Source organism: Tachysurus fulvidraco, chromosome 10 (assembly GCF_022655615.1).
Source record: "Tachysurus fulvidraco isolate hzauxx_2018 chromosome 10, HZAU_PFXX_2.0, whole genome shotgun sequence".
Classification (NCBI taxonomy): Eukaryota; Metazoa; Chordata; class Actinopteri; order Siluriformes; family Bagridae; genus Tachysurus; species Tachysurus fulvidraco.
In genome coordinates, this window is record NC_062527.1 from 22,444,093 (window position 1) to 22,456,280 (window position 12,188).

Genomic DNA, 12,188 nt, shown 5'->3' on the forward strand with positions numbered 1-12,188 from the left:
GGAGGTGGATATTTTAAAGGCAGACTGACAGGTCTTTGAGGGTCAGAATTCTAGCTGATAGACAGGTGTTCAAATACTTATTTGCAGCTATATCATACAAATAAATAGTTAAAAAATCATACATTGTGATTTCTGGATTTTTTTTTTTAAATTATGTGTCTCACAGCGGACATGCACCCACGATGACAATTTCGGACCCCTCCATGATTTCCAAGTGGGAGAACTTGCAAAATAGCAGGGTGTTCAAATACTTATTTTCCTCACTGTATATATACACTAGATGTCACCTTGTATAGGGCAGTACATTGGAACGAATGCGTCAAATGAGCCGCTATCTTGGTACGGGGGACTCCCTCCTCTTAATGCATTAGCGTGTTGCAAGTGCATGTAGGCAAAGAAAAAAAATCATAAATCGTCATAAATGCGATTCTAGTTTTTTTTTTTTTGTTCGTTCCAAAGGTCAGACATGAATTTATCATTAAGCTCAGAGAAAATTTAAGGCTTTGATATTAAGATAATCTACTTTTTCACAATATAATACACAGTGCTAGTAGGTGTAAGTTTATTAGTTACATTCTTCCACTTGAGTAAACTTTAAATGAACAATCACTACTTACCTTATAGCCTACTGCATGTAACACTGCTACAATGGTGTGACTATACATGTTCATTTAAACATTTAAATTGTATTGGTTTATTAAATATGATACACAAATTCAAGAGGAACATAATGTGAAAGTTAGATAGTCGAGGTGCCAAAGACCATTCAATCTTATATTTATTCCTTTCCTGCAATACTTTTGCCAGATTAAATAAGTATGTAATAAAGTCACATAAACCAAAAAAAAAAAGTTTGACTTTCAGGCTGAACTTGTGTGTTACACCGCCAACCTAACTGGTGACATCCTTTCAGGACTGTCAGCTGAATTAACCATTTAAAAAAAGTGTTTAGTGTCCCTGCAACTTGTCCATGACTGACGTCTCTGTTTATCACTTGGGAATCTACAAACAGTTTCAGATTATTTTATTTAATACCATGTCAGCAATCAAAAGCTATTTTCATGGCAAAATTCAATTACAAAAATACAAATATCATATAAATGCAATAAATACAAAACAAATATAAACAGCAAGTCATATTATACATTTTTTAATTTTAATTAACAAAAAAAAATCCAAACCTTTTTCAGACATAATGTTATTAAATATGTCCTTATTAAATGAAGTAACTTGATAAAAGAGCAATCTGCTTATGTTAAGTCCAGGACAATCTAATAAAACATGTTTGACAGATGAGGGAATCTTACAGAACATACATGAAGTTGGGTCTTTTCACCTTTAAGCAAAAAAGCATGGGTCAATTTTTACTGTCCTTATTAAGAGCTTCGGAATCTACAAACATTGTCGGTTTCCCTAACTGTTAAAAACTAACGGGTAACTAACATGGATTAACTGCGGTCGTTAACCAAGGACTGAAACAAACCAACGTAACCAGATATATAATTTCCTAACGTTCAATACCATAAAACACATTCTCACTTGTGTAATGTAATCGCTTACTGTCGGGTTTTTAGATTTCTTTCGTTTGAACAACCAAACGCAGCACAGAAGTCCGGCATCGTCCATGCATTTGAAGTAAAAGCGCTCCGTACAAAGACGGCGGCGGTTTTGACGCATTTTTAGGACCCAAAGGCGACATCTAGTGTATCGATATCTATGACACTGCACGTCTGGTGGACGCATGCGCTCTGAGGTCCTCCTAGTGTATCAGAGGGGTGTGGCGCTGTGTTCCGTGTTTTTGTAAAGAACATCTGGATTAAATAACATGTATTAGTGAAGTTTATTTTTATAGCTGGATTAACCGCAGTTTTAAACCTGAACGGACACCGACATAAGAACAGGTTTAATCGTTTTTTAACTTTATAATCCTCCGAATGTTCACGACCAGGCCTGAAGACCTTCCGTCTGTAGTCACCGTTTAATGTTGGAGATTCTACAGACAAGAAACTTCACAGAATCTTTAAGTGATCAGACTCAGGGGCGGTTCTAGGCCTTTTTAGGGTGTCTCCAGCCCCGTGTGTGATCTCAGCCACCCTAAAACTATAAGTATAAATTTTTACTTTCATAAATAAACAATACAAATTAAGTTAAAATACAGAACATGTCGTCGATGGGAAAGAAAATTATTTAACAGTTTGATCCAAGAGCGATTTTATTTTTTACTTTGCTATTGCGCACGTGCGTTGTAGTCTTTCAAAAGTGCGTCATTAGCTGTCTGTGTTTATTTGAACGGAGACGCGCAGCGTGCACGCGCAGTCAGAGCGGGAGGCGTTTATCTATAACGTTAATCGGCTGAAAGACGCAAAGACGGCAACCAAAAGCAGTGAAATGTCACTATTCTTATTACCAGAGTTGTAGCACGAACAAAATATTAATACAAACAATCCATTCAATACTAAATAAAAATAACATTTATTGATTTGTTCTTTGTCTTGTGAATATTAGTTTATTAATGACTGCATACATCGGACACACTGTTTGTAGAGAATACACACATACATGAACTGATCTGATTCAAGACTGGCATCATTACATCATGCATAACATTTTGGTGTCCACTTTTGCCATTTTAAATAATACCATAACTTTTGGCTTACTATGTAGTCATATAATATAAAACTCTTCTTGTTTTAAATTCTCACTGAGGGCTAAAACCCCCTAAAGATAAAATCCTAGAACCGCTCCTGATCAGACTAAACTAAAGAGAAAGTAAACACTTCCTTCAGTCATGGTGATGCTGTAATATAACCAAACAGATGGCAACAGGACATTAAATTCACACTGGAAATGTTCTTCTGTCTCTGAGGTAAAGCTGAATTTTAAATTCTTCTCTCTCACTATTTTTGTTATTTTATTTTCTGTGAATTTTGGTGATTTCTAGAAATTTCTGTTGGAAACCAAACTTGGCATTGATTTGAAAAGAATTGTGGGTTACATTGATCTAAATCGGTGGTCTGTTCTGTCAGCAGTTAATGTTCTAGACTCTGCTCTGTGTGATAAACACAATCACTGATCCTTAGCGGTTAGCACGTTCGCCTCACACCTCCAGGGTTGGGGGTTCGATTCCCGCCTCCGCCTTGTGTGTGGAGTTTGCATGTTCTCCTCGTGCCTCGGGGGTTTCCTCCGGGTACTCCGGTTTCCTCCCCCGGTCCAAAAACATGCATGGTAGGTTGATTGGCATCTCTGGAAAATTGTCCGTAGTGTGTGAGTGAATGAGACTGTGCCTCATCGATGCCCGATGACGCCTGAGATAGGCACAGGCTCCCCGTGACCTGAGAAGTTCGGATAAGCGGTAGAAAATTTTTTTTTCTGTGAATTTGGCTGATTTCTGCAGGCAGCGAATTCTAGAAGTTCAAATTTGATCATTACGTTCAAGTAACATTACCTGGGAAGTGGTTTGAGCGCAATGAAGGAGAATTCACTGTCTGCATAAATCTGGAGAATCGAATAAAACAGATGTTCATGACATCGTATTGTTGAATTATCAAGCACACTTTCATGTTTATGTGTTGAAAGAAAGATGAGGAGATCATTAAAAGAGAATCGGCGGTGGGTCATCAGGTAGTTTTAGCTGACGTCTTCAACACAGAAAAAGTAGATAAGGCCCATGGGTAATGTAGTATTTAGTTTACTGTCTGAATTACAAATGAGCAAAAACAGTGCTTCCGAATGGCAAATCGAACGGGAAAATGAAATTCGTGTTTAAAACACAAATCAATGGATTAAATTTCGTGATCTATGTGACCAACTGTCGTGAGACTGGGTTGTTGTCAGAGTTAGTTCACGTTGAGTTTATGATGTAACGCTTTTATCCAGAACAACTAAAATTTATCTCATCATACAAATGAGCAGTTGAAGGTTAAGTGTCATGATCAAACATAAACCAAAGACAGTGTGACATTGCTGGGATTTAAACCCATGACCTTCTGATCAGTAGACCATGTCTTACCCACTGAGGTCACACTGTACAGATCAACACAGTATATTTACAAGTTGTTTTTACTTCAGTGTAAAAAATTAAACCAGTGAAATTAAGAGACATTTGTAAATATTTGGATTCACTGAAGAGTTAAACACATGCTAACTGCTATAGAAGTGTGTGTGACATCAGTCAGCTGTTCTGTCACTTTTATTTATAACGTGTCTCTGTTTGTTTGTTTCAGAAAATCTGCCAACACTCCACAAGAGTCTTCTAGACATCATGTCCCTCCTTTATATTTCCATCTTATGGGTCTGTGCCTGTGTGGGTGAGTGACCAGGTTCTACAACACCAACAAGACAGAAGTGTCCTTCTATTGAATCAAATATCACAACAATGTTTTGTCAAATGTTACAAATCCTGTAGATTGTAATGTTTCTCCCACAGACAGTGCAGAATCTCTGGTTACTGTATCAGCTGCAGAGGGTTCCACAGTCATCCTGCCGTGTAAACTGACTGAAGAGTTCAAACTAACATCATTTATTAGGTGGCAGATCAATAAATTCACTGTGTTTGAGAGAAGCAGTAATGGTACATATTCAGGTTCAGGATATAAAGGACGTGTGGATGTTCCTGTGGACGAGCTGCGTAAAGGAAACTGTTCCCTGGTGATGAAGAATGTCAGATTTACTGATGACGGTTTTTACAAAACCTTTACAGTGGAACGTGTGGACATTAACACTGCAGGACCGAAAGAAATTAACAATGTTACACTCTCAGTCTATGGTGAGTAAACTGTTCAGTGTAAAATATTGACTAATTATAGAAGTCACAGTGTCTCAGGTAACAGAGCTGGAAATAAGGAACAATAACAACATCTATTATATCAATATAGATGTATAGATGCAATCAATACTTTATTTAGAGTTAACAGATGTTGTGTTAGAAAAATACACAAATACAGACATAAATAAGACACAGACAATATTTTATTTGTAGAAAGTTTGTCAGAAAGGTTCAGAGGTCATCTGGGTGAGATTAGAGATGTTCATCAGGACTGAGATCCTGCAGCAACAATTAAAAAACTTTTACTTTCATGTGGACAAGAACAAGTGATCAGATATGAAGCTCACAGGACAACAAAAACAATCAGTTTCTATAAAAGAAATAAAAATATAAAGTTCCTAACATCAGATAATCTCCTAAAAGGTTTTTCTGTGTCTCTGAAGGTTTTCAGATATCAGCTCCAGTGGGTTCCACAGCTGTCCTGCCGTGTGATTGGAGTCATCTGTACATCAAAACTCCTTACATTAAGTGGTTTATCGGTAAGAAGACTGTGTTTGAGCGAAAGGGTAAGGATTCATATGTGGGTGAAGGATATGAGGGTCGTGTGGACGTTCCTGAGGACGAGCTGCTTAAAGGAAACTGTTCCCTGGTGATGAAGAACATCAGTGTTACTGATACAGAAATCTACATCAGCGCCATGTTAATTACAGACACACAGGAATCTGTCTTGGTCCAGAAGGTTAAACTGTCAGTTGTTGGTAAGTGGATTAATCTCAGACGATACTGAGTACGACACATATCAGTACACAAAGTTTAAAATGTCTGGAAAGTTACTGAGTGACTTGAGCAGCATGTTTCCTGTAGATGTCAGTGTTTTTCAGTCCTGGTTGAGAGAGAACTACACAGTTTAATGTTCCCACAGATCATTCTAAAGCTTTTCATGGCTGTGTTAGACTGAGTGAGGAGAACACACACCTCCTGTCCTGTATTTCACTACTGTTTCAGCACACACTCAGTCACTTCCTCTCAATAATCAACACTCAATCCTCATCTAAGAGCCTTGTGATCTGATAAAGTACTGAAATGGTTCTTAACCAATAACTCTGACCTGACATTGATAAAATATCTTCACTTTCCATTTCCAGTTGATTAAAACATTATAAATGTAGAATAAATGAAAGTGACCCAGTGTTTGTGATCCTTTCACTCTGAACAGGGTTTCATGGAAAAAGCAGTACATTAGGATGGAAAAAGGAACCTGGTTAGATTTTAATGACATGACAAGGGGGTGTGTCTAAAGTACAGGGCTTTTCTTAATCTGGTGTGAGCTCCAGTTCAAAACATCTCTTATTGTTCCTGGATAAACTTTAATAAAACACTTCATATTATTATAGCAGCACAACACTGATTATTATTTAAGGATCAGTGATGACATCATCTGCATGTATGGCTGAAAAACTGAACAATGTCAGTAAATGTAGTCTGATGTTTGATAGATTTTCTTTGAGGACACGTTTTTTCCTCAGCACTGTGCTGATATCTCTGTGTGGTTTAATGTGTGTTTTAGAGGACAGTGTTAATAAGGGAGGATCTTCATCAGAGGATTCAGACTCAGACCAGACTGGAGGGAACAACTGGATTATTTTATATGTTGGGATCGTAATCATCATTATCATCATCTGCGTGTCTGTGTACTATAGCAGGGTGAAAGGTAAAACTGGTTAAAATTGTTATTTTAAATTGTATGGTAATTGTGTTGAACATGTGTCTAAGTTTATTGTCTAATATTATAATTTTGAAATATTTATCTTATGTTTCTGAAAACGGAAAATCATCATTATCAGTATCTTCATGTCTCAGACGTGCCACAAACTCCAGTGAACAGGTACGAAAACATTCAAATAAAAAAAAATTAAATTAAATTGTGACGACTTTAGGGGGCACGGTGGCTTAGTGGTTAGTCGTTCGCCTCACACCTCCAGGGTCGGGGGTTCGATTACCGCCTCCGCCTTGTGTGTGTGGAGTTTGCATGTTCTCCCCGTGCCTCGGCGGTTTCCTCCGGGTACTCCGGTTTCCTCTCACGGACCAAAGACATGATTGGTAGGTTGATTGGCATCTCTGGAAAATTGTCCGTAGTGTGTGGTGTGTGTGAGTGAATGAGTGTGTGTGTGTGCCCCGCGATGGGTTGGCACTCCGTCCAGGGTGTATCCTGCCTCGATGCCCGATGACGCCTGAGATAGGCACAGGCTCCCCGTGACCCGAGAAGTTCGGATAAGCGGTTGAAAATGAATGAATAAATGAATGAATGTGACCACTTTTTTGTTGTTAATATAAAAAAAAACATCATTGGATTTTGGTTGTAGTTCATGTGGGGAGTTTACAGAAACATGGCAATCCTCCCTGGGTCAATGTCATTTTAAAGGTACATTACAGAAACTTTGGTCAGAAGAAGCCTCAAAGTTTTGTTCTTTTTAAAACTTTATACTTCTGGCCATTCTGTGGTACTTTATGTTCTGTGTTGTTTTTATTTCCTTTTCATGGAGCAGTTTTTTTGAGCACAGAGAATGATCTTGATGTGCAGGTGAAAGTTCAGACTGAGATGGAGGGAAGGGGCTCTGTGGGATTTCTATAAATGACTGAGACGAGGTTCAAACACAAACAAACCTGTTTCAGTCACATAATACACTCGTGTTGAGGTCATGACTTACATCAGTATTATTTATTCACTATTTTCCAGGTTCTATGTGTTAGGAACAAAGAGAAAAAACTGGACTTTTGCATTAAAGTAAAAACATTGTCCTGTTTTTTTCAGTCACCATCACACACTCAGTCTGAAGTGTTCTGACTCTTACACTAATATTATTTATTTATAGGAATTATTATAAGTTATTAATCTAATATGAAGCCACAATAATAAACCAAGTGTTTAAGGGGATTAAATTAGTAATGTGACAAGAAAAGTGTGAAATATTGTAATAAATGTAAGTGAACAGAATTCAGTAAACAGAACAGTGCAGTTAATGTCAAAGTTTAGACAATAAACAGGAAAAAACTGTTCAGTGTTTCTTCATCATCTGAATCTGAATCTTTCTACAGGATGGAAACAGACATCACAGTGTTCAGTACAACACAACATCCGACAGTGTGACGTAAATTGTGACGACTTTAGGGGGCACGGTGGCTTAGTGGTTAGTCGTTCGCCTCACACCTCCAGGGTCGGGGGTTCGATTACCGCCTCCGCCTTGTGTGTGTGGAGTTTGCATGTTCTCCCCGTGCCTCGGCGGTTTCCTCCGGGTACTCCGGTTTCCTCTCACGGACCAAAGACATGATTGGTAGGTTGATTGGCATCTCTGGAAAATTGTCCGTAGTGTGTGGTGTGTGTGAGTGAATGAGTGTGTGTGTGTGCCCCGCGATGGGTTGGCACTCCGTCCAGGGTGTGTCCTGCCTCGATGCCCGATGACGCCTGAGATAGGCACAGGCTCCCCGTGACCCGAGAAGTTCGGATAAGCGGTTGAAAATGAATGAATAAATGAATGAATGTGACCACTTTTTTGTTGTTAATAAAAAAAAAAACATCATTGGATTTTGGTTGTAGTTCATGTGGGGAGTTTACAGAAACATGGCAACCCTCCCTGTGTCAATGTCATTTTAAAGGTACATTACAGAAACTTTGGTCAGAAGAAGCCTCAAAGTTTTGTTCTTTTTAAAACTTTATACTTCTGGCCATTCTGTGGTACTTTATGTTCTGTGTTGTTTTTATTTCCTTTTCATGGAGCAGTTTTTTTGAGCACAGAGAATGATCTTGATGTGCAGGTGAAAGTTCAGACTGAGATGGAGGGAAGGGGCTCTGTGGGATTTCTATAAATGACTGAGACGAGGTTCAAACACAAACAAACCTGTTTCAGTCACATAATACACTCGTGTTGAGGTCATGACTTACATCAGTATTATTTATTCACTATTTTCCAGGTTCTATGTGTTAGGAACAAAGAGAAAAAACTGGACTTTTGCATTAAAGTAAAAACATTGTCCTGTTTTTTTCAGTCACCATCACACACTCAGTCTGAAGTGTTCTGACTCTTAGACTAATATTATTTATTTATAGGAATTATTATAAGTTATTAATCTAATATGAAGCCACAATAATAAGCCAAGTGTTTAAGGGGATTAAATTAGTAATGTGACAAGAAAAGTGTGAAATATTGTAATAAATGTAAGTGAACAGAATTCAGTAAACAGAACAGTGCAGTTAATGTCAAAGTTTAGACAATAAACAGGAAAAAACTGTTCAGTGTTTCTTCATCATCTGAATCTGAATCTCTCTACAGGATGGAAACAGACATCACAGTGTTCAGTACAACACAACATCCGACAGTGTGACGTAACCAACAGTCGACACACAACCACAGAGTTAATGACCAACACAAGGTGGCACCAATTATTTATTTATTTCTTTTTTATATCTCTTTTCTTTAGAGATGAACTTTTTAACTTATTTTTTTACATTTTTCACCACCTTCTCCTCTCCTTTCCTCTCTCAGATGCTCTGCTCTGAGCTCATCATGGATTTCAGATCATCTTAAACTTCATCCCTGCACCACTGAGCTGACGTTCATCTCTGGAGCTTCATCACCATGTCAGGATCTTCTGATTTACTGCAGAGCATTCCATTGCAATTAACCACCTTAAATACCTTTTCTCATGATTGGATTCACCTGCCTATGAAGTTCAAGGCTTAATGAGCTCACCGAACCAATTGTGTGTTCCAATTAATCACTGCTAACTAGTTACAGATATTCAAATCAACAAAATGGCAAGGGTGCCCAAATTTATGGCACCGAGGTGGTGGAATGAACTTCCCCTAGAGGTCCGGACAGCCGAGTCACTGGCTATTTTCAAGCGGCGGTTGAAGACCTACTTATTCAGGAAACACTTCAACTAGCACTTCTTTCCTTATCTTTTGCATAAAAAAAAACCCTTGACTCTTTTTCATTGTAACTTTGAACAAATGTTTTAAACTCTTGGTATCTTGAGTATGTAACCTAGTGAGCAGCATTAATGTATTCAATGTTAGAGATTTAAGCACTTATGTACGTCGCTCTGGATAAGGGCATCTGCCAAATGCTGTAAATGTAAATGCATACAGTATGAGATGTATATATATCTCCCAAACAGTCCATAACCAAATGTAGAAGTACCAAAGTTCCCAATTGAGGTAATCCTAACATTGAAGAAACAAAGTGTAGTTATAGTCCTGTGAGGGCGCAGATAATCTGTATGAATTCCACAGTATCGCATCCTTATCGACCCAAATCCATAACAATCACGCTGTGATGAAACAGTCCCAGCTTACAGAACACATGCCGCATACCTAACACAATGAAGCAGTTCAGGATTTTATTTAGACAAAGATTCACGAGGATGGATTAAGTTGACGCATTGTCGCTAATCGATCCGTACAGCAACACGATCGGTTCCGCGCATGTGTGAAATGACGTTACTTGCTGTCATCACCGACGGCAGTTTCGAATATTAACGCTATCCTTACCGCTGTCATAGCACTTTATTTGCAAGTCTTATGATTTGCAACTATTATTTGTCTGCCTTTCAACAATTAATAATATTGCTCGTTTAATGTCTGTTTTGTGTGCAAGTTTGCTTATTCTAACTTGTTTTTATGGCATTGTTGTCGTAAGCAATCAATAAAATGTATAATTTTTTTAAGGTTAATATGTGACACAAAATAAAATGTATGAGAAAATGTAGTAAAATGAAACTATAGTTTACATATGTTACACATCACTTGGGAAATACAGATGTGTGTGTGTGTGTTTACATTTACAAAAACACAGGACAAAACTGATTTATTCATAAATTAATTGGTTCAAAATTGGCCCTCAAAAGGGTCATGTGTGATGAATTTCCTGAGGCAAAGGATGACTTTATGTTTATTTTTCAATGTCAAGAGGGCATGGAAACATTTTTGTCCTACTGCATTGATGAAAAAAATCTTGAAGAGGTCAATGCCATGTTCCGTGATTGATTGAGGGAACCAATTAATTTATGAATAAATCAGTTGAATAAATCAGTTTTGTCCTGTGTTTAATATATTATATATATATATATATATATATATATATATATATATATATATATATACATATATATATATATATATATATATACTATTATATGTATATATCGATTATATATTATATACATATATATATACATATATATATATATATCGATTATATATATGTATATATATCTATCTATATATTATATTCTACATCTATATATCATATATATCTATCTATATGTATATATATATCTATATATATAGGTGTGTGTGTGTTTGTGTGTGTATTTTACATGACTAAACATGCTATGCATTAGGTAGAAAAAGAGAACAAATACATAAGCATACAGTAAATAAGAAACACTTATTCTCATGTATGAGAGATAGTGACAGAAATATTCATCAGTTATTTCATGAGTTCAATTATTTGAGTGGGTTACAACAACACACACAAATAGAGCAAAGAAAGAGGGATTATTCCAAAGAACCACAACACACATGATGTGTCCAGTGTGTGTAAGTCTGTGCCACTAGGAGAGGAACCTGACATGATCTGTTGTAGATCTTACGCCTTAGGAAACAAAACAAAACAATAAGAAACACTCATTCACCTTAATGTTTGATGTGTTGTGGTCACTGGGATGATTATCTGAGTTACTTCAATACATTTCAAAGATGCATACATACTTCAAAGCATGTGTTTAATTACAGATTATTTATCCAGCAACATGGACATTTACTTTCCTTTCCTCAAACACACCACATGTTCTCTTCTTCTTCCAAGTCAAGAAGCTTTTATTCTCATTTCAACCATATATACAGTATCTGTTGCAATACACAGTGAAATGAGACAATGTTTCTCCAGGATCCTGGTGTTACATAGAACAAAGACAGGGCTAAGGTCTTAGTAAGTTAGTCCTAGCCACATAAAGTGCAACTGCACAACCTAGTGTACACAGTGCAGGACAAGATTGTTACATGCCAAGGCACGTATTTTGCAGGTGTGTTTTAATTGCTTGTGTTACAGCAGACTGGCTGCGTGAGCGCGATGCGGTTTACCCAATACCGGTCGGTGCAGGGCGGAGATGCAGTGTACGGACACCGCCCTGGAAGAAGTCCGTGACCAAAAAAGTTGTTGGAGAGTTTTTGGAAAATTATCTACTGTGTATTTTGCTGTTGCGATTTATGTTGTTGGTGTACAATACTGTTCTACGTACGGGGCTGGAAGAAGTAATGCTCATACATTGTACATCACGTAGTATACTTTCATGTCTAGAGCCCCCGGTAATGTGGCGGTGCCTCCCCCTGTATTCTAGTTAGCGAGGGAAGTATAGTGGTTTT

The 12,188-nt window shown here is 37.5% G+C and overlaps 1 protein-coding gene across 4 annotated transcripts; it reads left to right on the top strand.

Moving 5' to 3' along the window:
• Positions 1-2,387: 2,387 nt before the first annotated feature.
• Positions 2,388-10,541, top strand: LOC113646995. Of its 4 annotated transcripts, XM_047819950.1 has the most exons (8): positions 2,388-2,866; positions 4,224-4,307; positions 4,427-4,765; positions 5,209-5,523; positions 6,333-6,476; positions 6,610-6,650; positions 9,094-9,193; positions 9,307-10,541. In XM_047819950.1, the coding sequence occupies exons 2-7, from the start codon at positions 4,262-4,264 to the stop codon at positions 9,148-9,150; spliced, it is 942 nt and encodes a 313-aa protein (XP_047675906.1). In that variant the 5' UTR covers positions 2,388-2,866; positions 4,224-4,261; the 3' UTR covers positions 9,151-9,193; positions 9,307-10,541. The 4 variants fall into 4 exon arrangements, with proteins under 4 accessions (XP_047675906.1, XP_047675907.1, XP_047675904.1 ...); XM_047819951.1 differs by lacking the exons at positions 9,094-9,193; positions 9,307-10,541 and adding an exon at positions 7,862-8,055; XM_047819948.1 differs by lacking the exon at positions 6,610-6,650 and having other exon boundaries at positions 2,389-2,866; positions 9,307-9,572.
• Positions 10,542-12,188: the final 1,647 nt, after the last annotated feature.

Bases quoted from the DNA above. Each gene is read 5' to 3' on its own strand.
- LOC113646995 (XM_047819948.1), top strand. From the start codon at position 4,262: ATGTCCCTCCTTTATATTTCCATCTTATGGGTCTGTGCCTGTGTGG. The intron at 4,308-4,426 runs GTGAGTGACCAG...TTTCTCCCACAG, and splicing joins ATGGGTCTGTGCCTGTGTGG to ACAGTGCAGAATCTCTGGTT. The intron at 4,766-5,208 runs GTGAGTAAACTG...GTGTCTCTGAAG, and splicing joins TGTTACACTCTCAGTCTATG to GTTTTCAGATATCAGCTCCA.